Source organism: Jaculus jaculus, chromosome 8 (assembly GCF_020740685.1).
Source record: "Jaculus jaculus isolate mJacJac1 chromosome 8, mJacJac1.mat.Y.cur, whole genome shotgun sequence".
Classification (NCBI taxonomy): domain Eukaryota; kingdom Metazoa; phylum Chordata; class Mammalia; order Rodentia; family Dipodidae; genus Jaculus; species Jaculus jaculus.
In genome coordinates, this window is record NC_059109.1 from 123635626 (window position 1) to 123661521 (window position 25896).

Here is a 25896-nt window from a genome sequence, read left to right on the forward strand (position 1 = left end):
TTTTGTTTTGCCTTTATTGTGTATTGCTGCTTTGAACCAAACTTGGTGAGTGGGTTTTTTTTGTGTTGGAGTTGGTTTTTGGCTAGTCCTTCCTGTTGCATGAGGAAAGGCTTCTGTTTCACTTCTTTAGAAAACAGAAATTGAGACTGACTTGTAGATAGCTTCTCTTGGGTGATTTTTCTACTTTACTGTCAAATTGTTTTCTTAAAATTAACCCTTTTTCCTTTTTCTCATGCTGGGAAAGAATGGTCCACCTTTCTGTCTCAGCATAGACAAGGACAGTCTAGTGCGGCAGTGTGTAGTACAGCTGAAGCACTGCCTCTGTAAAGATAGGGTTCAGTCCCAGCACTGAGGTGCATGAACCAGCTGGAGGTTGGCTGTGTTACACAAACCTGTAATCCCCTAATGCAGAATCAGGGCTGGGTAGCAGGTGCCCATCTCAAACTGCTTGGAATATAAAATAGCCTTTTGAGTTGAGCTAATAAGGTAGCCACAGTGTACAGTATGTATATCAGCTCAGGCATCTGTGGTCATAAATCTATGGCTTATAATTGGGGGCGGTGATGTTGGTCTTTTGGGTTCATATTTTATTTTTATTTATTTGAGAGAGGTAAAGAGGGAGTGCGAGAGAGAATAGGTGTGCCAGGGCTTCCAGCCACTGCAAATGAACTCCAGATGCATGGGCCACCTTGTGCACCTGGCTTACATGGGTCCTTTGTCTTTGCAGGCAAACGCCTTAACTGCTAAGCCATCTCTCCAGCCCTCTTTTGGGGTTTTTGAAGTCAGGTTTCACTTTAGTCCAGGCTGACCTGGAATTAACGATGTAGTCTTAGGGTGGCCTTGAACTCACTGCAGTCAGCCTGCTGCTGCCTCAGTGCTGGGATTAAAGGTGTGGGAATGAAAGAATGGGTGCACTCGGGCTTTTTTAGCTATTGTGAATAAAGTCCCGCATGCACGTTGTGCATGCTCCCTTGTGTGCATGTGCAACATTGAGTGCTGTGCCACTTTGCATCTGGCTAAGCGGGTCCTGGAGATGCAAACATGAGCTCTTAGGTTTTGCAGGCAAGTGCCTTAACCACTAAGCCGTTCTCCAGCCCTTTTTTTGTGTTTTGAGATAGGGTCTCCCTCTTGCCCAAGATGAACTAGAATTCACTATGTAGTCTCAGGGTGCCCTCAAACTCATGGTAATCCTTTTACCTGTGCCTCCCAAGTGTTAGGGTTAAAGGTGTGTGCCACCACACCCAGCTTGTTTTTGAGAGAAGGGTCTCTTTTATCTCAGACTGGTCTCAATATGCCAAGGCTTTCTAATCATTCTGCCTTTTCCTCCCAAGTGCTGGGACTACAGGAGTGTGTTACCATGGCTAGTTTGTTTTTCAGAGAGCCTCAACCTCCCAGAGTTGGAATTAGAGGTGTGTGCCACGTACACCTGGCTTGTCCTTGTTTTTCCATTTTTCCAGATAGGGTCAAACTCCAATCCTACCCCAGGCTCCAGGAAAATGAACTACCACTCCCAGCTTTTTCTAAGACCTCTGCAAAATCATCTCCACCTTCAGAGAAGTTAAGAGTAGACATCTTGCTTTAGACAGTAAGTAGGGGAAGAAAAAAAAAAACATTGAAGTTCTAGGTTGTAATTAATGTAGACAATCAGAGGAGTACACAAAAGACTATCAATGGAATAAGAAAAGGTTGTTTTTTGTTTTTTGGTTTTTTTTTTTTGAGGTAGGTTCTTGCTGTAGCTCAGGCTGACCTGGAATTCACTCTAGTCTCAGGGTGGCCTCGAACTACTGCTGATCCTCCTTCCTCAGCCTCCCAAGTGCTGCACCAGAGAACAACCTCGAGTGCCATCCTCAGGAACCACCAGCCACAGGATCTCATTGGCCTGGAGCTCACCAAGTGGGCTAAACTGACAAGGATCCTCATGTCTGTCCCTCCACCCCCACCATCCCTGCTCAGCATTGGGGTAAAGGTGCTCACTGCTACACCCAGGATTTTTATTTTTCTTTTATTTGAGAGCAAGAAAGAGGCAAATAGAAGAGGGGTATGGAATGGGTGCACCAGGGCCTCCAGCCACTGCAAATGAACTCCAGACACATGCACCAACATGTGCATCTGGCTTATGTGGGTACTGGAGAATCAAACCCGGGTCCTTAGGCTTTGTAGGCAAGCACCTTAACCACCAAACCATCTCTCCAACACCCAATGTTTTCATGCAGGGACTGAGGATCATATTCAGGTCCTCTCACTAGGTTGTCCATAAACTTGGCATTTATCCCTGACCTTGAACCTGTGGTTCTGCTCAGCTTCACAGGTGTTGAGACTTCAGGCCTACATCACCCTGCCAGACAACATGTAGTTTTCAGTTTATCTTCCTGTAGCATCAGTGGCATTGCCTGCAGACCAAACAGAAACTGAGGACCAGACACAGTGTGGCTTTAATACAATGATCAAACTCCTGGTGTTTTTAGGAAGCCCTGAGTCACCATTATCCAAACTCAGCACTAAAGGCAGCCCTGGGTGTATGGCGATCAGATATTAGAACAGTATACTGGCTGTCTCTTTTTTTTTTTTTTTTTTTAATTTATTTGAGAGTGACAGACACAGAGAGAAGGACAGATAGAGGGAGAGAGAGAGAATGGGCGCGCCAGGGCTTCCAGCCTCTGCAAACGAACTCCAGACGCGTGCGCCCCCTTGTGCATCTGGCTAACGTGGGACCTGGGGAACCGAGCCTCGAACTGGGGTCCTTAGGCTTCACAGGCAAGCGCTTAACCACTAAGCCATCTCTCCAGCCCTGGCTGTCTCTTTTACTCCAGCAAAGTACTACCCAGCTCTTCCTTTGGGCCAGTGGAATTTCAGCAGACATCACAGATGGGGCAAACTGAGTTAACGCCTTCCTTATTCCCCTACAATGTCCTCAATTCTCCCCAGAATCTGTACAATGAAGTGCTAGAAGAAAGCTTGCCAGTGTCATTAAGTAAAATCTGTAAATGAGATTGTGTTGGATTATCTGGTTAGGCCTAGTGTAATTGTAATTACACAGTGTGCCATGAAAGGTTACATATTCTAGTGTGGTGGCACACACCTTTAATCCTAGCACTTGGGAGGCAGAGGTAAAGAGGCTCGCTGTGAGTTCAAGGCAACCCTGAGATGACACAGAGAATTCCAGGCCATCCTGGGCTAGAGCAAAACCCTACCTTGTAAAAAGGGGGGGCGGGTGAGGAATCAGAAAAAAATCAATGGCCCAATGTGGTTACACATCAATAATGCCAGCACTTGGGAGGTTAGACCGAAGCATTAGGAGTTCAGGGTCAGCCCAGGTAGTTATGAAAATGGACACAGCCTTGGGTTTGGAGATTCTATGCTGCTGGTTCTCAAGGGAGAACTGGCCATGAGGCAAAGAAACAGATTCTAAGAACCTCCAAGGACACACAGCCTGGCTCACACTTGGATGTGGCATCGAGGAACACATTTTGGACCTGCACTCTTCAAAGCTGTAAGATCTGTGGATGTTTTTTGTTTTGTCTGTTTATAGCTCTAGCTGGCTGGAAGCAGCATGTAGCCCAGGCACTTTTGGCAGTTCCTCTGCCTCAACTTGAGCCAACATATCCAGCTTAGATCTACAGTGTTTGAAGCTACAAAGCTCATGGTAACTTGTCTCCACAGCTCCAAGAAACTAAGCATTACTTGCACAGCTGGTGACCCATGGAGATGTTAGGACATCAGCTGGGAGAGGGGCCTTACAGAGGAGTTGAGGCTTTATTTGAATGGTGATTGGAAGCCTTTGGAGGTTTTGCCCTAGCAGAAAGTGGCTCCTGTGTAGTAGAGACATTCTGCAGCCAAGAACAGAAAATGGTGGTTAGTGGTCCAGGTTGGACTGTTTTTGTTTGGTTTTGTGGTGGTTTTTGGTTTTTTGAGGTAGGGTCTCACTCTAGCCCCAGGCTGACCTGGAATTCACTATGGAGTCTCAGGCTGGCCTCTAACTCACGGCAACCCTCCTACCTCTGCCTCCCGGGTGCTGGGATTAAACCATGCCCAGCTGGTTTTGTGGTTTTTGGTTTTTTTTTTTTTTGTTTTTGTTTTGGTTTTTTGAGGTAGGGTCTCACTCTGGCTCAGGCTGACCTGGAATTCACTATGTAGTCTCAGGGTGGCCTCGAACTCTCGGCAATCCTCCTACCTCTGCCTCCCGAGTGCTGGGATTAAAGGCGTGCGCCACCACGCCCGGCGGTTCGGTTTTGTGTTTTTGAGACTATACCTTACTATGTAACTCAAGCTGGCCTTGAATTACTATGTAACCAGGAAGACCTTGAACTTCTGATCCTCTTGACACTACCTCCCAAGTGCTAGGACCGTCACACTCCGTTTCAGGTCAGGTGGCAGTGCCGACAGGAGTTTCAAGGTGATGTTTGTGATAGCGCAGTAAGTGTGTCTTGAGATGTTGGGCATCTGACCCAGGACCTCACCCATGCAAGGCAAATGTTCTTCCACTGAGTTTTATCACAGCTCCATGACATCCTATTAAGGGAATTGTTGTATTTTGTTAGGAGATCACACCCAGAATATGAGTGTCATAACCGCAAAGTTTCAAATAGTTCATGTGTCAAAAGACAAGTACAACAAACTTGGTGTAAAGATAAAATTGGACTAGGAGGTAACAGGTTGGATATGATCAACTGCACACCTGCATACGTACATGTATAAAGTTATCAATAACAAAACAAGCCAGCTACACTCTTCACTGGGTGCTAGTCTTACAGGATCTCCACATAAGCAGTCCACCACTGACAGGAACGTGGCTGAGAGGTTACAGTACTTTGATGTCTTCACGGTACGTAACAGTGTTTGACCGATCCATTTCATGAACCATTCTAGACTTGCAAGTCTAGAACAGTGCATAGAACTAATCAGATTTAGTCACACTTAGGCCCAAGTACAACTGAATGGAAGAGCATGGGCCATGCATGTATAAGACCCTAGGTGTAACCTCTGCCACTTCAAGAGAGTGGGGGAAGCACCCCATCCTGACTTTCAGCATAACCACTGTATAACTAACAGCAAGTGGTTTTCAACAGTTGAGACCACATTCCTAACCTAGAAACTCAACACAGTACCTAGTTTGGTTTTGTAGCCTTGGGGAACAAGCCCACTAGGACCTTACACATGCTGCCCAGTGTTCTACCCCAGCCAGATGCCACCATCATGAGATGGAGGACTCCTTCAGCTGAACACATTTCCTTCCCACCCCAAGTCCTCATTTGATGACTATTCCTAGCGGTATTTCCCTCTAAAATCATGCAGAAAGTGGGCTGCAAGTGGAACCTTGCCTAATGCTATGGGTGCAGTGCCTAGCTGGGGAGCTGGAGATGCCATTCTGCTCTCCTGAAGTCCTGAGTTTATATACCACATCAGTAAAACAAGTCTCATAATTGGTTTTAAAAAATCGATCTGAAGAGATGGCTCAGCAGTTAAAGGAGCTTGCAAAGCCTGATGACCTGGGTTCACTTCCCCAGGACCCACGTAAAGCCAGGAGCACGAAGTGGTGTATGAACTACAGCTCCCAAACCTCTTAAATGTATGACACCCTGCCTTAAATTCAAAGAAGAGGTTAAATGAGCTTTTTTTAAGGTTTGCTTTTTTTTTTTTTTAACTTTATTTTCATTTATTTATTTGAGAGAGAGAATGGGCATGCCAGGGCTTCCAGCCATTGCAAACAGACTCCAGACACATGCACCCCCTTGTGCATCTGGTTTACATGGGTCCTGGGGAATCGAACCAAGATCATTTAGCTTTGTAGGCAAATGCCTTAACCGCTAAGCCATCTCTCCAGCCCTAAATGAGCTTTTAAGAGCTTTTTTTTTTTTTTTTTTTTTTTTTTTATTCGAGGTAGTACCTCAATCTACCCTAGGCTGACCTGGAGTTCACTGTGTACTCTCAGGCTGGCCTCAGACCGATGATCGTCATCCTACCTCCTGAATGCTGGGTTCAAAGGCATGGGCCAGCACAAACTTTTTTTGTGCCAGGCGCTTTGCACTTACCATTGTAAAGGCAAACATGAGTTCTGTTTGCAATTTATGACCTCATGCCTGGTAGTAAAGACAAGGCTTTTAGCCATGGGACCCAAGATTCTCTGCGCTGGATGGAATTAAGCTTGCATTGTCATCTTGTCATATATCTAATGCTTGATTGTGAGTGTGCTCAATTTACCTATCCAGAGCATTTGCAATCCTTTAGTACATCTTTAAAAGTATTTTATTTGCATGTACTCATGCATGTGTGCATATGGGTGTGCCAGGGCCTCTTGCAAGTGAAATTCACATACATGCATATGCTTTTTAACATGGGTACTAGGAATTGAACCCAGGTCAGCAGACTTTGCAAGCAAGTGACTCTATCTCTCTCCAGCCCTGTTTGTTTTGTTTTCTTTTTCCTAGGTAGGCTCTCACTTTAACCCAGGTTGACCTGGAATTCACTATATTGTCTCAGAGTAGCCTCTTACTTATGGTGATCCTCCTACTTCTGCCTCCCTACACCCCATGCCTTGCTTGTTTTGTGTCTTAAATTTATTAATTTGCACATGCACACATCAGGCCTTCTTGCCTCTGCAAATAGAATGCCAGACATTTGTACTAGTTTGTAGTTTGGCTTTATGCAGATGATTGGGGAAATGAACCTGAGCTGGCAGGCCTTGCAAGTAAGCACCTTTAACCACTAAGCCATCTCCCAGGCTTGGTTTTTTGTTTTTTTTGTTTTTTTGTTTTTTGTTTTTTTTTTTGAGGTAGGGTCTCACTGTAGCCCAAGTTGACCTGGAACTCATTCTGTAGCCCAGGCTAGCCTCCAACTCAGTGATCCTCCTGCTTTAGCCTTCCCAGTGCTGGGGCTAAAGACATGAGCCACCACACCTGACTAACTTGAGCTATTATAAAGGACCTTATAATGGCTTCTCCCCCGTTATCTTTTTCTTTCCTCTGTTCTTTCTCCCATGTTTTTGTACTCTTAAGGAAGCCTTCACAAATCCCAAGCTTAAGCTGCCTGTATTGTTTAAACAAGGAATAGCAGCACCATGAACTGAAGGTGAGTTCAGGATTTAAAGTTCTGGCCTTCATTATGAGGTGTCTTTATCGCAGGATAAATTGAAGTTTATAGAAGGCTGCTATTTTGGACTGAGGTCCTGCACTCAACCCCAGAAGAATAGACCAAAGCAGGATTGAGCCTAGGAAAGTTCCATTACTAACCAAAACTAAACTGGCTAGCTTATTTTCCAAGAAATAAGGCAAGTAGAGATGGCTCAGTGGTTAAAGGCACAAAGCCTTTTGGCCAGGTTCATTTCCTCGGTACCCACATAAAGTCAGTCACTTTGTTAAGTGGGGCATGCATCTTGTGTGTCTGACACACATGCATGTGCTGTGCATGCAACTAAATGAATACATTTTTAATTTGTTTTGTTTTTTACTTATTTATTAGAGAGCGACAGAGAGAGAAAGAGGCAGATAGAGAATGAGTGCACCAGGGCCTTGAGCCACCGTAAACGAACTCCAGATGCATGTGCCCCCTTGTGCATCTGGCTAACGTGGGTCCTGGGGAATCAAGCCTTGAACCATGGTCCTTAGGCCTCACAGGCAAGCGCTTAACTGCTAAGCCTTCTCTCCAGGCTGAATATTTTTTTTTTGTTAACAACTTCTATGATTGTAAACAATACCCCATGGTAATGCCCTCCCTCCCCCCACTTTCCCCTTTGAAACTCCATTCTCCATCATATCACCTCCCCCTCTCAATCAGTCTTTCATTTTGATGTCATGATCTTTTCCTCCTATTATGCTGGTCTTGTGTAGGTAGTGTCAGGCACTGTGAGATCATGGATATCCAGGCCATTTTGTGTCTGGAGGAGCACATTGTAAGGAGTTGATACCCTTCCTTTGGCTCTTACGTTCTTTCCGCCACCTCTTTTGCAATGGACCCTGAGCCTTAGAAGGTGTGGTAGAGATACTGCAGTGCTGAGCACTCCTCTGTCACTTCTTCCCAGAACCATGAAAAAAAAAATTTTTTAAGAAATAAGGCAGGGCTGGAGAGATAGCTTAGCAGTTAAGCATTTGCCTGTGAAGCCTAAGGACCCCGGTTCAAGGCTCAGTTCCCCAGGACCCACATTAGCCAGATGTACAAGGGGCACACACATCTGGAGTTTGTTTGTAGTGGCTGGAGGCCCTGGCGCGCCCATTTTCCCTCCCTCCCTCCCTCCCTCTCTCTCTCTCTGCCTCTTTCTCTCTGTCACTTTCAAATAAATAAATAAAAATAAAAAATTTAAAATAAAAAGAAATAAGGCAAGAGAGCTGTCAGCCAAATTCACAAACAGTATAAGCATGATAAGGAAGTCCCTTCTACTTTAAACTTCACAAGGAAAGCCAACAGGCTTTTCAAGCAAGCACCTTTAACCACTGAGCCATCTCCCCAGGCTGAATTAACTTGTGTGTGGGCTTTTTGTTTTTTAGCTAGTATCTTAATGTGTTCCCCAGGCTGGCCTAAATATCCTGCTGCAGCTTCTTCAGCCACTGGGACTTCATGCATCTGTCCCTGCAATGTACTTACATTTTGTATTACCTTTCAAGCCATACTAGAATCTTGAGTCATTGTAGATACAAATCTTCCTACTTATTAGGCCCGCTGAAGGTTATGGGAGTCTGTTTGCATGACTAGCTTGTTTTTTTCAATAGTGAGCATCCAGTTTACCGTGAATCGTGACAGGGTCTCTCAGGCACTTGTGCAGGTGAATCACGTGTCTAGGACCAGTTTTTGCATTGTTGTGCTAGCTGTAGTATGTCTGTAAGAGGATGGTAGGACAAGTTTAGAAACATGGTCTCCTTAGTACAGGTAGAGATTTGCCTTTGCATGGTTGGCTTGCCTCTGTTACCTCTTCTAGCCACTGCATATCCCAGATGAAGAAAAGCTTTCTTACTGAGTTGTTCCCTCCAGCCCAACAGCAGGACTGACATACTAAGTTTTTCTAGAACTCTCTTCTCTGAATATAGTCTAATGAAGTTGTTGCCAGAGGCCAAAGTCTAACCCTTGAGATCCCAAAAGACCACATTCTTCCATCCCCAAGAGTCCAGATAGAGTGGTAGGTTGGGTCTGGTAGCACATACCTGTAATCCCAGATACTTGGGCATCTGAGAGAGGAGGATTACAAGTTCAAGGATTACCTAGACAACTCAGTTGAAACTGACTCAAAAAAAAAAAAAAAAACATTTTAAAAAAACATTTATTTAGTTATTTGCTAGCAGAGAGAGAGAGAGGAAAAAAAAAGACAGAATGGGCATGCCACGGCCTTCAGCTGCAGCAAACAAACTCCAGACTCATGTGCCACTTTGTGCATCTGGCCTTATGTGGGTACTGGAATCAAATCAAGCCCTTGGGGTTTGCAGGCAAGCACCTTAACTACTGAGATATCTCTCCAGTCCCCCAAAACATTTTTTAAAGGAGGCTCAGTAATGATGGTAGTGTATACATGGAGTCCTAGGTTCAGTTCCCAGTCAGGAAGCAGTGGCTGGAGTGAGAGTGGTAAAACAAAGGGATTTAGTATGGCCAGGATGGGAAGAACAAGGACCCAGCATCCTAGGCCCCTTTGTCAGAGGCCAAAAGAGCAAACTGGACAGTCAGGACTGGTTTCTCTTTCATGGGATGCTGAGATCAGTTCAGAGGAGGCCTCCATTACAAGGTGTCCAGTCTATACAGAGAGTTTCAGTTTTGAGTCCCAAATAGCACGTGGACCCAAGGTCCCATCTTGTCACTGTATTATAAAACCCAAGACTGGCATCTGGACTCTGGCTCTCCTCAAAATGACCTCCCGGACAAGAGAGGTGCCAGGACATCCCTAGGTTGCTGCTTCCCTGGGTGTGGTGAATTTCCTTTCCATCCTTGTACGCTTGCTTGCTTGGAATAATTTCATGCAGAATTTTTAGATGTGTTTGAAAGTTGTTTCCTAGTAACAATCGAACAGATTTTGGAAGCAGACATGTTTTCACACATAAAGGGCAAACCCTGACCATTTCTCTAAGATCCCTGGAGTACCACAACTATTAACTTCAACTCTTCCAAAGAAACAGGAAGGTGTGGACTGCTGACACAAGTTTTCTCAGTTTCTAACACATGTGGGTTCACTCTTGGAGAAGACACTGGTTGTAGTCAAGTTGTGGAAAAAGAGGTTGTTACTTGAAGGTTTAGATTTGCTTACTAGCTTCTGAAGGCAGGCTGGGCCTACGGGCAACTTGACCTTCTCCAAATCGTATGAACTTGGGTGGGGCTTCTCCATTCCTGGAAGTGTTGAAGCAAGCAAGCAAAGCAGGTATTAAGACCAACCAATACTATAACTGGACAGGAAATAGCAACTCAAACCCATGTTAGCTGTTTGTTCCCGAGGCCCTCTTGCCCAAATCCCACTGGTTTATCTAAATTACTACTTAAAAGATGAATTTGTAGTTGAGAAGTCATATGTTTTTGTAGGTTTGCCACTTTTTAAAAAAATCCTTACTGTTTTTGAGGTAGAGTCTCACTCTAGCCCAAGCTGACCTGGACTTTACTCTGTAGCTCCAGGCTTGCCTTGAACTCACAGCAGTCCCCCTACCTCTGCCTTCAGAGTGCTGGGATTAAAGGCGTGAGCCACCATGCCCTGCTCTTACTTTTTAAAATTCATACCTAAAATAAACCCTTCGCAATCCTAAACCCACAGAATATGGGTGAGAGAAAACTGAGTGGTGGTTGTGTGTGTGGAGGCTTCCATTGTTGTAACAACCAGCGTTCTTTATGGATGCAATCTTGTTGCTAATAATACAAGATGTGACTAAAAGTTGACGTTACAGGGCTCGAGAGGTGGCTTAGCAGTTGAGGCATTTGCCTGCAAAGCCAAAGGACCTTGGTTCAATTCCCAAGGACCCATGTAAGCCAGATACACAAGAGGGTGCACATGTCTGGAGTTCATTTGTACTGACTGGAAGCCCTGGTGAGCCCATTCTCTCTCTCTGCCTCTTTCCCAATCTCAGTCTCTCAAATAAATAGATAAAAAATATTTTTTAAAAAAAATTGACATTACAACAAAGCAGAACATGTGTAGCATGTTCCATGGCAATCACAATAGTTAGATTCTGCATACATTTGAACATGGTGGTCACAGCTGTTGAAAATGTTGCCCACAGTTGAGTGAGTAGCAACCCCTTTTCATCTGACTTAGGAGCCTGAAGATCAGGCTGGTGACATGTCCCAAAGCCAAATTTACCTTAGTTTCTTTTCTGTAAAATAAGAGTTCAAAATTAATCAATGTGTGAGAGACTGAGCTGGGGCTCTGGAAAGCTGACTTCTTTCACCTCAATTCATTAAAAGATATGTATGTTTTGGGGCTGGGGAGATGGCTCAGCAGTTCAAGGCACTTGGTTGCAAAGCCTGTCTGACCTGGGTTTGATTCCCCAAGAACCCACTCCTGTGAAGTTCTTTTGCAGTGGCAGGAGGCCGTGGCGTGCCCATGCACTCCTTCAAATAAAAAAATATATATATTTTTTATTTGCAAGGAAAGAGAGGGAGAGGAAATTCGGGTGCACCAGGGCCTCTTGCTGCTGCAAACGAACTCCAGACATGTGCCACTTTGTGCATCTGGCTGAAGGTGGGTGCTTGGGAATCAAACTCAGGCAGTCAGGCTTTGCTAGCAGGCACACACACACACACACCTTGAAGCAAGTCCACCAGATTGGCTTTTTTTTTTTTTAAATGAGAGACAGTGTTGGCGCGACAGGGCCTCCAGCCAATGCAGTCGAACTCCAGACACGTGCAACTGTGCTCTTGCATCACTGTGCTCCTGGCTTACATGGGAACTGCAGTAAAAAGTGAAAGCATGAGTCTTTAGGCTTCACAGGCAAACACCTGAACCACTAAGCCATCTCTCCAGCCCTCCAACCCCCCCCTTTTTTTTAAAGGCATGGTGTTTCCTTCCCTCTTAGAGCTCTTAAAACTCTTTTTTTTTTAATTTTTGTTCATTTATTTATTTATTTATTTATTTATTTATTTATTTATTTAAGAGCAGGAGAGAAAGAGAGAACAGGCGCACCAGGGCCTCCAGCCACTGCAAACGAACTCCAGACACGTGTGCCCCCTTGTGCATCTGGCTAACGTGGGTCCTTACGCTTCACAGGTAAGCGCTTAACCGCTAAGCCATTTCTCCAGCCCAAAACTCTTGACTTACTCTGCGTGAAGTTGTAGCTGTGGGACATATAGCATTTCTATTACATGAACTAATAAAATTTGAAGATGTAAGGTGGAGACATATAAGTTAAGAAAACAGAAGCACAGAGGAGCAGTGATTTGCTTAAGTCAATACCACGGAGAGCCATTTCTGAAAAGAACCCTATGACATGAAATAAGTGATAGTCTTGACAATACTGAGTAGGGTAAAGTGATGTTCACAGGACCATCAGCCAGGTGGCAGTGGGGCAGATGGCCCTTTGGGACAGGCAGGCCCAGGACTAGAATCTATGTCGTTTTCCAACGACGCTCTTCATTCATACAAGTGAGGGACAGACGTACAGGGAAGGCACTGGACAGAGCTGCCACCCGACCAGGGTGCTTGCAGGGGTGCAGTCTTGACTGGTACCAACCACCAAGCCGGAGGGTCATCAGCCCCACTGGCTCTTCTGAATAAATGGTCCTCTCTGCAGTGGAGTGGCAGACAGAAAAATCTGGCGTCACCTCGCCTGTGCAGCCAGCGGTTGGGGGTGGGGGGGAGGTTGGCCAGGGCCCCGAAGGAAAGCACGAGGAGGCGAAGCGGTGCAGCCCCCTGCCCCAGCCGCGCGGAGCTGCCAGCGCGCGAGCTCCACGCAGCGTCCTGCGGCGAGCCGAGCCGACCCGCCCCCCTGTGCGCGCAGGCGCCGCCGCGCCCGGCTAGCCCGAGCTCCGAGTCCCGCGGCACCCGCCGGCCTTGCAGGTAAGCTCGGTCCGGCGACCGTCCCGGGACGCCGCGGCTCTGGGGCCCGGCCCGCAAGGCCACTGGCGGCCCGGGCGCGGGCCGGGCTGGTGGCTCCGCAGAGCCGAGTGCGAGGCGGCAGGGCGGGAGCGGAGCCGGCCGGGCGGCGACGGGGCTCCCGGGCGAGCGGGTCCCGCGGGGCTGCCGCCGCCGCCGGCATCGGGAGGGGCGTGGAGGGCGGAGGCTTGGGCTTAAGAGACGTGCAATCAATTAAGAGTTTTTCATTAACGGAAAAGAGGGAGTGGAGGGCAAGGTTTTGGTTTCCGTGAGCCATTTGGCAAACTTTCTCATTATTGTCATTGATTTTTTTCAGTATTTTAATGGAAATGTGGTTTATTTTTTAAAATTGGTGGTAGGAGGGTATAAAGAGAAAGAATAAAAGAATTCCGCCATTTTGGCGTTTAAAAAAGTAACCGTGCTGCAGATCAGTGGCCGCCCCTCCCGCCACTGTCTAGCTTGGTCCTGGGAGGCTGGCGGCGGGTGTGGATGCTCGAACCTGCGCGCAGGGCTGCTTCCCGCGTCCCGGGCCCAGCTGCGCCTGGGTTGGGGGGGGGGGCGAGTGGGAGGCCCCAAGTTTGCCATATTGCATGCACGGTATATGTCTCCAGCACCTAAAGCCAGAACATTTATTGGGTGTCTGCTGTATACAACGCCTTGAAGGGCAGGGAGGATGGGGGTGGTGGAAAGCTCGGCAGGCTGCCAGAGACAGTAGTAACAAGGACATATATAATAATGAATGCTCATCTCCTACGTGCACTGCTCTGTCCTGGACGATGTAGAGGTGGCTTAAGTCTGGTTCTCTAGAAACAGACTCTGAAAGCGACATTTGAAGGTAAGTTTGTGAAGACAGCAAGAACGGGCAGAGGAGGTGAAATGCTGATGATGTAGTCTCACAGAGGCCTCCGGGCTGTGGAGAGGGAAGTGCTGGACCTTAGATGGCCCTACAGGGGTGCCCCACATGCAGGCAAGGGAATGGGGCTCTTGATACCCCCTATCAACTGAGCGTCTGTGGAAAGAGAGAGAAATTGGGTGAGAGTTCCCCTGGCCACTTCGCAGAGACTGAAGCTGAGAGCTGAAAACTTTCTCCAATAGTTCCCTCCCAACCTACTTCAGACTTAGACTTCCCCTTATCTCTAAGGATTGACTCTCTCCAAGGTTCTAGACTTTTCTGCCTTCAAGGTCTCAAATGCCACCTGTGTTCCCAGCTCCAACCTTAATATGTTATCTCTGGAATCTAAGCTTCACGAGAGCCCTTTGTCCTGGTGATGACTATGTCCCCACAGCACAGAATGGAATTGATGGCATTTGTTGGTCTTCCAGTCCTTGCTGAAACCAGGCAGCAAACCCGATCAGAAAGGCTACGCTCAGCCTCTTCTTTCAAGCAAGCTCCTGTAACCACTGAGCCATTTCTCCAGCGCACAGCCTCTTTCAAATACCTACAATATGGGACCAGTTTTGAAACAGAAATTCTTTTTTTCAAATTTTTAAAAAATATTTTAAAATAGTATTTTATTTTTATTTATTTGAGAGAGAGAAAGAGGCAGATAGAGAAAGAGAGAGAAAGAATGTGTGCACCAGGGCCTCCAGCCACTGCAAAAGAACTCCAGATGCATGCACCACCTTGTGTATCTGGGTTATGTGGGTCCTGGGGAATTGAACCTAGGTCCTTAGGCTTCACAGGCAAGTGCCTTAACCACAAAGCCATCTCTGCAGCCTAGAATTCTTCAAGCCATCACATTCACTCTTCATGATCTCCAGTATTTTGAACTGAAAGTTTAATTCTATTTAAAATGATTTAAAGTGGCACATGTCTTTCAGCTGTGCAAAGGAAAACAATTGGCATTATTTTCCAATTCAAATTTCCAATTAGAGGATACTGGATTATAATTTTTAAAATGTAAAAACTCATCTTGTTTGGTTTGAATGTTGCTCCAATTAATTGGGATATCTTGGTTTTGCCTAGCTGTTTACATGTCTACTTTATGCCTCTAGGATTATGGATACCTACAAGATACCAGATTTGGGGGGAGAGGCTAGAGTAATGGCTCAGTGGTTAAAGGAGCTTGCTTTTAAAGACTGACTGCCTGGGTTCATATCCAGTGCCCATCTAAAGTCATCCGTATAAAGTGGTGTCTGTGTGGTGCATAAGTCTGGAGTTTATTTGCAGTGGCAGAAGGCCCTGGCATGCCCATTCTCTTTTCTTTCTTTCTCCCTCTCTCTCTCTCTCTCTCTCTCTCTCTCTCTCTCTCTCTCTCTTGCACATAAATAAATATTTTTTCAAAAGATATGGAATGGACTGTGCTTTAGAGAGGAGGAGAAAACTGGGAAATGAAAGCACAAGGGTGGCAAGAGGGAAGAAGAGAGAATGGACAGGAGATGGCAGCCATGGCAAGCGGGCAGCGTCCATGTTCCTGGCCATAAGCTCCCCGGGATTTCTGTCACAAGGGAGTGGACTGGCATTTGTTGAAGGGCAGCTGCTGCTGGTGTCAATACATCATATTCAGCCTTCACCAAAGCCCTGTGAGGTAGGTATCACCACTACCTTCCTGTTACACGTGGGGAAACTGAGGCCCAGTAAGCACAGCTACTAGTCTGGAGTCATGGTATTAAGTGAAAATGGGGAAGCCGAGATTCTACCTCCAATCTGTCTTGGGCCAAGCCCCCATGTTCTCCCTTGAACCATGTGTGCCAGAAGTCATTGCCAACTACTGCTAAGAAGCAGCTGGTAAGTTTGGTGTGGTGGCTGGTGCCCGTAACCCCAGCGCTTAGGAGACAGAGGCAAGAGGACCACAACTTTGAGGTCAGCCTGTTCTACTTATGGAGTCTGAGGTCTCCCTACTCTGTCTTCCCTATCTCTTTCCCCTTCTCTCCCTCCCCAACTAAGACCTTCTGCTGACTGGCATGAAAGCGCAGGCTCATGAAAGAGGTGAATGTGGGCTTAGCCTGCCCTGTATCATTAGGATCCTGGTCAAACAGAACCTTATCTGTCATGCCTCCTAGAATCAGTTCTATACACAGTGTCCCCTCCACCATGGCGTCGTGCACATCCTCACAAGAGAGCTGCACACGCTGGCCAGAGTTCTCCCAGTGGCCTGGGTGGAGCCAGGAGCCGACCTAATGCTGGTCTTCTAGGATACCCTGCTCCTCTTGGGGCTGAGGCAGGATGCTGGTCTAAGGATGGTTAGCTCCTCCATGAAGCCCCCGTTTGTCTGCCATCTACATTGCCTTTGTAGCGAAGGCCTCCTGTTTACCCTGTGGGCTGCATTTTGGCTTGTAGGCCTGTCGGGATGGAGGGCCATGCTGACATGGAGTTGCTGAGGACACTGAAGGGGCCTTCCACGGGGGAGGTCAGTGTGCCCCTGGTGGCCACAGACAGCCCAGTGTCTGGTCCTCACCTGCCTGCCACTGCCTTCATCATTCCCAGTAAGTTAGCGCAGGGATCCGGGAGCCCCGTACTTGCTCCAGCAGGTATGGGTCCTGGGGAGGGGTTGACATTTTTCACACGAGGGGCAGGTTGAAATGTGTATCTGTTCGCAGCCAGCTCAGCCACTCTAGGCTTGCCCACCAGCGCCCTTGATGTGTCCTGCTTCCCCGGGGAATCAATCCACGTGAGCCCCCTGGAACGGGTGGCAAGCGGTGACCCTGTGACGGCTACTGTCGTACCCCAGCTAAGCACAGTTCCAGGGAGTAACACCAGTACTGTGAGACTCCTGGAATGGACGGAGGTTTCGGCCCCACCGCCGGGGAGTGGCCTGCGGGTCAGTGCCCTTCGGAATTGGTTTAGACCGTTGAGTGGCAGCTATAAGGGGAGGCTGGGGGGACGACAACGAGGCTGTGGACCTGAAGGCGGGGCCAGAGGCAGAAAGACCAGAGGCTGGGGGAGGCGATGGATCCTGGTTGTCTGGTCTACAGTCGGGCTTCTAGGGGGGGAGTGGCTTAGAGTGAGGCACCATGGGACTTGGTCTGCAGGTGCTGGTGTGGGGGGGCGTGATTTGGTGGGCATGGGCAGAGAGACTTGAGGCTTACTGGAGTATGAGCTGGCATGAGGAAAAGAATGGGCGACCTTAGGTGGGTGGAGAACTGGTACATGAGTCACTATCCTCAAAATGTCCTTCCCCCACCCCCCCCCACCCCCCAGTTCCGGATAAGCGAGTTCGCGCCGATGAACATGGTGGGCCTAGGGAAACCAAGCCCGGAGCTGCAGCAAGAAGGCGTGGTGGAACGAGACAGTGATGGCCGGGCACCGGTGGGAGGTGGCGATGCGGGCACGCAGTACTCCGGTAGGACCCCACTGCCGGGGCCCTGAGCTGGAGCATGCGCGCGCGCGTGCGCGTGTGCGTAAGCGTGTCTGTGTGTGTGTGTGGGTGGACTGGGCACCCTGGGGAACCTCGGCTGGGGGCGTGGCCTGGGGCGATCCTGAGTGAAGAAGGCTGGTGGAAGGGGTGGGAAACCTGAGGCCTAGTTGGCCCCCACAGAAGACATACCCCAGGACCCTCCAGAAGTGCCCTCTCAGGACCCCCCAGAGGACAGTAGCACCTGTCGGTGCCAGACATGCGGGCCTAAGCAAGAAATTGGTTCCTCCAGTGACGGCTGTCCTCAGCTGTTCCAGGAGCGGTAAGAGCCAGGGGAACACAGCTTTAAAATTAAAAAAATAATAATAATAAATAAATAAAAAATAATTGGCTCTGTTTCCAGCCCTCAAAGACCTTTCCCTGTTCCTGCTTAGGAGGGGGGGCTGGGTGGCACAGGATGCGAGGTGCTGTCTCTAACGTTACTCTTCCCTAGGTCAGTCATAGTGGAGAACTCAGGCTGTGCCAGCCCGTCTGATCTCCTCAAACCCATGAAAAAGAGAAAGCACAGAGAATTCCACACCCCATCGGAGGAATCCGAGCCAGAGGCCATGGTAGGAAGAGGGTGCCCTGGAGGGGGGAGCGGGGAGTTAGAACCCAGGCCTCAGTTCCATTGTCTTCTTGTCAATCCAAGACGTGGGGCTGGGTGGAGAAGACACCCATTGTGACCGACTCGTCCTGTTTTTGGAGGCCATCTTGTGCCTGGATGGTGGGAAATAAAGAAATCACTTGGTTTTGTCTTTTTTTAAGACAGGGTCTCACTATGTAGCCAAGATTGGTCTCAAACTTGCTATTGTAACCAAGACTGGCCTTGTACTAGGTCCTGATATAATCTTTCTGCCTCTCCATCCCAGAGATGCGCCATCACACCTGGCCTATCAAATCTGTCTCTGGATTTTCTAGAGTTTCCATCGCAGTCTAGTATCAGGGTAAAAGCACACACATGTTAACTGGCACCCAAGGTGGATGTGTGGGAGGAGGGAACCTTCACCAGGGTCAGGTAACCTGATTTAGGGGGCAGAAAATACGGGTCTCTAGCTGCGCATGAGCAGCAGTGGAGCGTGGAGAGTGTCCTGGGCAGATAAAATCAGCACAGAATGGGTTTGTGTTCCCAGTTTCCATACCTCCCTCCCACAGAGAATGAGAATTGTGGTCAGGCTATGTAACTGCCACCCACTGCCCTCCTAACCACCCAAAATGAAGATTGTACTCAGACTGTGTTATTGGGGTGTGTTTATACTCACTTGAGGCTGTACCCTCAAGTGATAGCAGATTTCTGTTAGAGCTATGTTCTTGCTGGTGTCCTAAAGGAAATTTTTGGCTGTATGGTCAGAACATAGAGCCTGCAAGAGGCCTGTATCTGAACCCATGAGGACAGGGAAGCAGGGATCGGGCTTTCTTTCTACAGGAGAAGCAAGAAGAAGGAAAAGATCCCGAGGGACAATCCACTGCAGGAACCCCAGAGAGTGAGGAGTGGAGCAGCAGCCAGCCTGGTATGAGCGACGTTCGGACCCCCGAGGCTGGGCATGCGGGTCATGGCTGAGGTAGTGTGTTGTACATACGAGCGCAGATTAGCGTATGGAAGAAACAGTGAGAGACCATCTCTAGGTTTTCCATGGGTATAGTGTGTGTTCTTAGGCGCTATGGCACATTTGTTTGTTTGCCCCATGTACATGTTATTCAGTTCTGAGGAGGCCCCACTCCCTGGCTCAGTATCTGAAGACTGGAGCATCCAATGGCATTGCTTCCCTTTGGCTGTGTGAGCAGACCCAGACTGGTCACTAGTCTAACCGTCCTGTTTGGGCCTCTGTACTGGCCTTTAGATACTAAGAAGTCATTCATAGCTATAGCCTCCAATCTTCCTCTGTTTTTTTTTTTTTTAACATATATTTATTTATTTGAGATAGTGCGAGAAAGAGGCAGACAGAGAGAAAAAATAGGCACACCAGGGCCTCCAGCCACTGCAAACGAACTCCAGATGCATGCGCCTCCTTGTGCATCTGGTTATGTGGGTCCTGGGGAGTCGAACCGAGGTCCTTTGGCTTTGCAGGCAAGCGCCTTAACTGCTAAGCCATCTCTTCAGCCCTCCCCTTTGTTTGAGGTAAGGTCTCACTCTAGCCCAGGCTGGCCAGAGATTCACTGTAGTCCCAGGCTGGCCTTGAACTCACAGCAGTCCTCCTACCTCTGCCTCCCGAGTGCTGGGATTAAAGGCGTGCGCCACCACATCTGGCTTGTTAGTATTTTTTTAAGAAGAGAAACTCATTGAATGGAAGGAGAGGCTTGGTCCCAAAGTTTTCTGCTGATCTCCACATGCACACCATGGCAGGTGTATGCCTGTATATGTACACACACACACACACACACACACACATAGAAATTTTTTAAATTATGAGTGAAATGTATTCTCATTTTTTCCTGGGAGGGGGAAAATACATTGCAATCAAATGTAATCATATATATGCTTCTTTGTAGCTGGTTGCATTCATTTTAGCATAGTATTCTCAAGGTCTAGCCATGTTTCAGTATGTGTCAAGACTCTATACCCTTTTATTTTTATTTGATTTCTTCCCCCCCCACCCCCGCTCCCCTCTTCCCGAGGTAGGGTCTCACTCTAGCTCAGGCTGACCTGGAATGCACTATGTAGTCTCAGGGTGTCCTTGAACTCACGGCAATCCTCCTACCTCTGCCTCCTGAGTGCTAGGATTAAAGGTGTGTGCCACTACACCTGGCCTCTTTTACTTTCAAATAAATAATTGTAATGGATGAACACACCACACTTCGTTTATTCATCAGCCTCTCCTTTAGAGCACTTTTTTGTTTTGTTTTGTTTTGTTTTGTTTTGTTTTGTTTTGTTTTGTTTTGTTTTTTTCGAGGTAGGTTCTCACTTTAGCTCAGGCTGACCTGGATGGAATTCCCTATGTAGTCTCAGGGTAGCCTCGAACTCATGGTGATCCTCCTACCTCTGCCTCCCAAGTGCTGGGATTAAAGGTGTGTGCCACCATGCCCAGCTAGGGCACTTTTTTAAAAAATATTTTATTTATTTGCAAGGAGGGAGACTTAAAGAATGGATGTGCCAGGGCCTCTAGCCACTGCAGGTAGACTCCAGATACATATACCACTTGGTGCATCTGGCTTTACATGGGTACTGGGGAATCAAAACTGGGTCTTAAGCACTCCAGCCCCTTTCTTTTTTTCTTTCTTTCTTTTAAATTATTTTCTTTCTTATTTTGTGTTTTACTGAGGTAGTGTCTCACTATAGCCCAGGTTGACCTAGAATTCACTATGTAGTCTCAGGGTGGCCTCAAACTGTCCGTAATCCTTCTACCTCTGCCTCCCAAGTGCTGGGATTAAAGGCGTGCACCACCATGCCTGGCTAAAATTATTTTCTTTTAATATTGTATTTATTTATTTGCACAAACAGACAGACAGAGAGAATGGGCATGCCAGGGCCTCCAGCCACTGCATACAAACTCCAGATGCATGCACCACTTTGTACATCTGGCCATGTGGGTACTGGGAAATTAAACCTGGATGGTAGGCTTTGCAGACAAGTACCTTAACTACTGAGCAGTCTCTCCAGCTCTGGGGCTCTTATGAATCATGTTTGCTCAAATGAACACTTGTGTACAAGGGTTTTTTTGTTTGTTTGGTTTTGGTTTTTCGAGGTAGGGTCTCACTCTAGTCCAGGCTGATCTGGAATTCACTATGTATTCTTAGGGTGGCCTTGAACTCATGATGATCCTCCTGTCTCTGCCTCTTGAGTGCTGGGATTAGAGACGTGCACCACCACGCCCAGCTTGTGTACAAGTTTTTATGTGGACATCTCCTCATTCTGTGAAGAGGCATTTTACGTAGGAGTGGAATTGTTCTTTCATATAGTAACTCTATTTAGCCTTTTGACAAATTGCCAGGCTGTTTGAAAAATGGCCACACTATTTTACTTCCTCATCAGTGATATATGAGGAATCCAATTTATTCCCATCCCCAACAACACTTGTTATTAACTGTCTGTTTTTAAAATCTCGGCCACCCTAGGGGGTGTGAAGTAGCACGTCATTGTGATTGTGCTTTGCTTTTTTTTTTTTTTTTTTTGGTGACTAATGAGGCGTTGAGCATCTCATGTGCTATTGGCTTTTCATATATCTTCTTTGGAGAAGTATCTATTTAGACTCTTGCTTGTTTAAAAATTGGTATAAGTAACATGTTATATTAAAATGCAAGAGTGACATACGGGGTTGTGGAGCAAGTTGAGAATATGAATTTGTGATTCATACAAGATATCAATCAGTATACTACTTATAGAAACTTTGACTCTGTGCTCTCTCTCTTTCTCTCTGTGTGTGTGTGTGTCTATTTACTTTCTTCTTTCAAAATTAGTTTTGTTTTTTTTTAGACAGTATCTCACTATGTAGCCCAGGCTGGCCTCAAACTCACCATCCTCCTGTCTTAACATTGCAAGTGCTGAGTTTACAGACATGAGCTACCACACCAAGAGCATTTTCTTCCTTTCTCTCTCTCTTTAAATATTTTATTTATTTTTATTTATTTGAGAGAGAGAGAAAGAGAGAATGGGTATGCCAGGGCCTCCATCTGCTGCAAACGAACTCCAGACCCATATACCACTTTGTGCATCTGACTTACTTGAGTCCTGGGGAATCGAACCTGGGTCCTTTGGCTTTGCAGACAAGTCTTTCTCTTCCTCTCTTTTGGTAAGGTTTTACTCTAGTCCAGGCTGACCTAGAATTCACTAGTCTCAGGTTGTCTTCAAATTCACGGTGATCCTCCTACCTCTGCCTCCCGAGTACTGGGTGGTATGCACCACCACGCCCAGCTCTTTTTTTTTTTTTTTTTAACATTTCTACTTATTTATTTTCTGGGGTTGGGGAAATGGCTTAGTGGTTAAGGTACTTGCCTGCAAAGCCTGAGGACCCTGGTTAAATTCTCCGGGACCCACGTAAGCCAGATGCACAAGGGGGCGCGTGCATCTGGAGTTTGTTTGCAGTGGCTGGAGGCCCTGGTGTGCCCATTCTCTTTCTTTTTGCCTCTTCCTCTCTCTCTCTCTGTCTCTCTCTGTCTCTTCCTCTCTCAAATAAATAAAGAAATAAAAAATGTTTCTATTTATTTATTTATTTGCAAGGAGAGGGAGAGAGAGTGGAGTGAATGGGCACACCAGGACCTCTAGCTACTACAAATGAACTCCAGATGTATGTGCCACTTTGTGCATATGATTTTATATGGGTACTGAGGAACCAAACCTGGGTCACTAGGCTTTACAGGCAAGTGCCTTAACCGCTGTGTCATCTCTCCAGCCCCTCTTTTTTTTCTGTCTTTTTTTTTTTTTTTTTGCAAGCAGAAGGAAAAAATGAGTTAGTGAGCTAGGTGGGCCAAGACCTCTTGCTGCTACAAATGAACTCCAGACATTTAGCTTTATGTGCATACTAGGGAATTAAACCCAGGCCAGCAGGCTTTGTAAGCAAGCATCTTTAACCACTGAATCATCTTTCTAGCCCCTTTATTTCTTTTTTGAGACAGTATTTCACTCTGTAGTCCATGCTTAGATTCAGTATGTACTTTAGGCTGACTTTGAACTTGTGATCCTCCTTCATCTGCCTCACTAGTGCTGGGATTACAGACATGGGCCAACAAGCCCAGTTTTGCTCTAGAACTATTCCTTTTTAAAAATATTTTATTTACTTATTTATTAGAGAGAGTCGCAGATAGAGAGAATGGTGTGCCAGGGCCTCCAGCCACTACAAACGAACTCCAGATGCATGTACCACCTTGTGCATCTGGCTTACATGGGTTCTAGGGACTCAAACCTTGGTCCTTGGGTTTCACAGGCAAGTGCCTTAACTACTAAGCCATCTCTTCAGCCCTAAAAATATTTTCTTGACTGAAGTCCTTAATCTAAGTTTCCATGCAAAATTCTGTGGATTGTTCATTTTTATAGGAAGGTGGTCCCTGACTTTCATTAGCTTTTCAAAATGATCCCTGGATAATAGCCTTTATCTACTCATGATGGCAGTAACCTCTCTCGTCTCTCTCTGCTTGCAAATAAATAAATCAGTAAGTAAAAATATTAAGAAAATAAAAAGAAAGAAAACATGGGCTGGAGAGATGGCTTAGTGTTTAAAGCTCTTGCCTATGAAGCCTAAGGACCCATGTTTGACTCTCCAGAACCCATGTTAGCCAGACACCCAATGTGATACAAGTGTGCAAGGTTGCACATGCACACGAGGTGGCACACATGTCTGGAGTTCAGTTGCATGGCTGGAGGCCTTGGTGTGCCAGTCCTCCCTCTCCCTCTCTCTTTCTCTTGCTCTCTCATGAAAACAAATAAATAAAAGTCATTAAACCTTACAGTTCCAGAATGATCTCTCACTCCGTGTCCTGTCACTTGGACACGCACCTTAGAGTTAGCAGGTATTATAGGCTGGAATCTTTGCCTACAGTTCCTCCAAGCTAGTGTTGCATTCTGGTAGCTCTGCAGCTCAGCGCTCTTCTGAGTGGCCCACTGTCACAGCGCCCCCACCCCCGAGGCATTGACCTACTAGGAACTCTCTGCAGCAAGTGACTTTGTCCTTCCGACAAGTCTCTGCCTGTACCCTCAAACTGCCCGGAATACCCTTTGAAATCTAGGCGGAAGAAGTCATGCCCCACAGATCTTATATTCACATCTGCAGCATTCGTTCCGTCTGGAGCCACTAAGGCTTTCAGCTTGTATTGTGAGAAGTAGCTCGTTGAACATCGCCTGGGCCCCCTTAACTCTGGCTGGGGCAGTTGTCAGTACTGAATGAGAACGTTTGAAGCAGGGACCTGAGGCATTCCTGGGTAGTAAGCATGAGGAAGGTGTCCCAAGTCTGTGACCCAAATGACCTCTGTCTTCGAGCGCTGGATGGAAGGGGCGCCCTCCACATTCTCTGGGATGACTTTAGGGTTGTCCTTATGAGTAGAGCCTGAATTCCGCCTATCCTTGTTAATCTTTCAGCATTCAGTCCCTTGTCCACACCCCTGCTTGGCTCTTCTGAACACATATACAGGGCTGGGGAGATGGCTCAGAGGTTAAAGGTGCTTGCTTGCAAAGCCTGCTGGGCTGCACTTTAATCCCCCAGTCCCTACATAAACCAGAGGCTTGAAGTAGCACAAGCATCTGGTGTTTGTTTGCAGTGGCAGTAGACCCTTGTGTACACACACACATGTGTGCACAGAAATAAATTTTTTTTAACTTAGCCAGTTGTGGTGGTGCATGCCCTTAATCTCAGCACTTGGGAGGCAGAGGTGGGAGGATCACCGTGAGTTCAAGACCACCCTGAGACTACATAGTGAATTCCAAGTCAGCCTGGGCTACAGTGAGACTACCTCAAAGAAACAAAACAAACAAACAAAAAAACTGTAGGTGCATATACCTTTTCTCTTTCAATGATTACAATGCAAATCTTCTGAATCTTCCCACTCTAATTTCCTTTAGCTTCCAATTCCATAATTAGCCCTTTCTTTGCTCTAACATCTTACTGTGTACAATTAAAGTGGTCATGATGCAGTGTGTATGCTTTGCTACTGTTTTTCCCACTCGATCTTTTAATTTGTATCCCATGAAGTCTTAGGGCATAAATACAATTCCACCAAGTTCTTCGCAACTGCGTGACAAGGATTATGTTTGTGCCAATAGAAGAATATTCCCACTCTCCATCTGAGACCTCCACAGAATGGCATTTATTGTCCATATTTCTACCAAGAACCTGGTGACAACCACTTAGTAGCTGATAAGGTTCAGGTCTTCCCTACAGCTCTGCTCATCCTCACCAAAGTTTCACTTAACGCTCTGCCCATGGTAGGCTAGAATTTTCCTAGTCTGTTCCTATAGATTCCCAGCTCCCAGCTCCAAAGCCACTTCCATGTTTTCAGGCATGTGTTACAGAAACAACCTCGTTTCTTTTTTATTTCTTTTAAAATATTTCATTTATTTATCTATTTGAGAGAGAGAGAGAGAGAATAAAAAAGAGCAAGAAGCAGACAGAGAGAGAGAATGGGCACATCAGGGCTTCTAGTCACTGCAGAGGAACTCCAGATGCATATGCCACCTTGTGCATCTGGCTTATGTGGGTAGTGGAGAATCTAACCTGAGTCCTTAAGCTTTGCAGACAAGTGCCTTAACCACTAAGCCATCTCTCCAGCCCAAACCCCATTTCTTTTTTTTTCTTAAGATTTATTTATTTTTATTTATTTATTAGAGACAGAGGGGGACAAAGAGAGAGAGAGAGAATGGGCATGCCAGGGCCTCTAGCCACTGCAAATGAACTCCTGATGCATGTGCCACCATGTGCATCTGGCTTATGTGGGACCTAGAGAATCGAACCTGGGTCCTTAGGCTTTGCAGGCATGCGCCTTAACCGCTAAGCCAACCCTCCAGCCCCTATCCCCATTTCTTGACAGCAATGTTCTGTCTTAGTCCATTTTCTGGAGTGAGACATGCTACTGTTGTGCCACAAAATGCTTGTCTTGTTCTATTCTCTAATACTACAGAATACCACAGACTGAGTAATTCCTAAGCAGTAAAAG

General features: G+C 46.7%; 1 protein-coding gene across 4 annotated transcripts in view; it reads left to right on the forward strand.

The window, feature by feature from the left end:
* Positions 1 to 12893: 12893 nt before the first annotated feature.
* Positions 12894 to 25896, forward strand: part of L3mbtl1 (L3MBTL histone methyl-lysine binding protein 1) — a 40289-nt gene continuing 27286 nt past the window's right edge. For 2 of the 4 annotated variants that reach the window (XM_045156942.1, XM_045156943.1), the window contains exons 1-8: positions 12894 to 12949; positions 15273 to 15513; positions 16266 to 16411; positions 16526 to 16746; positions 17127 to 17268; positions 17464 to 17602; positions 17774 to 17891; positions 18746 to 18830. In XM_045156942.1, coding sequence (XP_045012877.1) covers positions 16276 to 16411; positions 16526 to 16746; positions 17127 to 17268; positions 17464 to 17602; positions 17774 to 17891; positions 18746 to 18830 — 841 coding nt within the window. In that variant the 5' untranslated portion in view covers positions 12894 to 12949; positions 15273 to 15513; positions 16266 to 16275. Of the gene's footprint in view, positions 12950 to 13767; positions 13821 to 15272; positions 15514 to 16265; positions 16412 to 16525; positions 16747 to 16873; positions 16958 to 17126; positions 17269 to 17463; positions 17603 to 17773; positions 17892 to 18745; positions 18831 to 25896 lie in introns of those variants that run through there. The other 2 variants (XM_045156941.1, XM_045156944.1) reach the window with 2 other exon arrangements.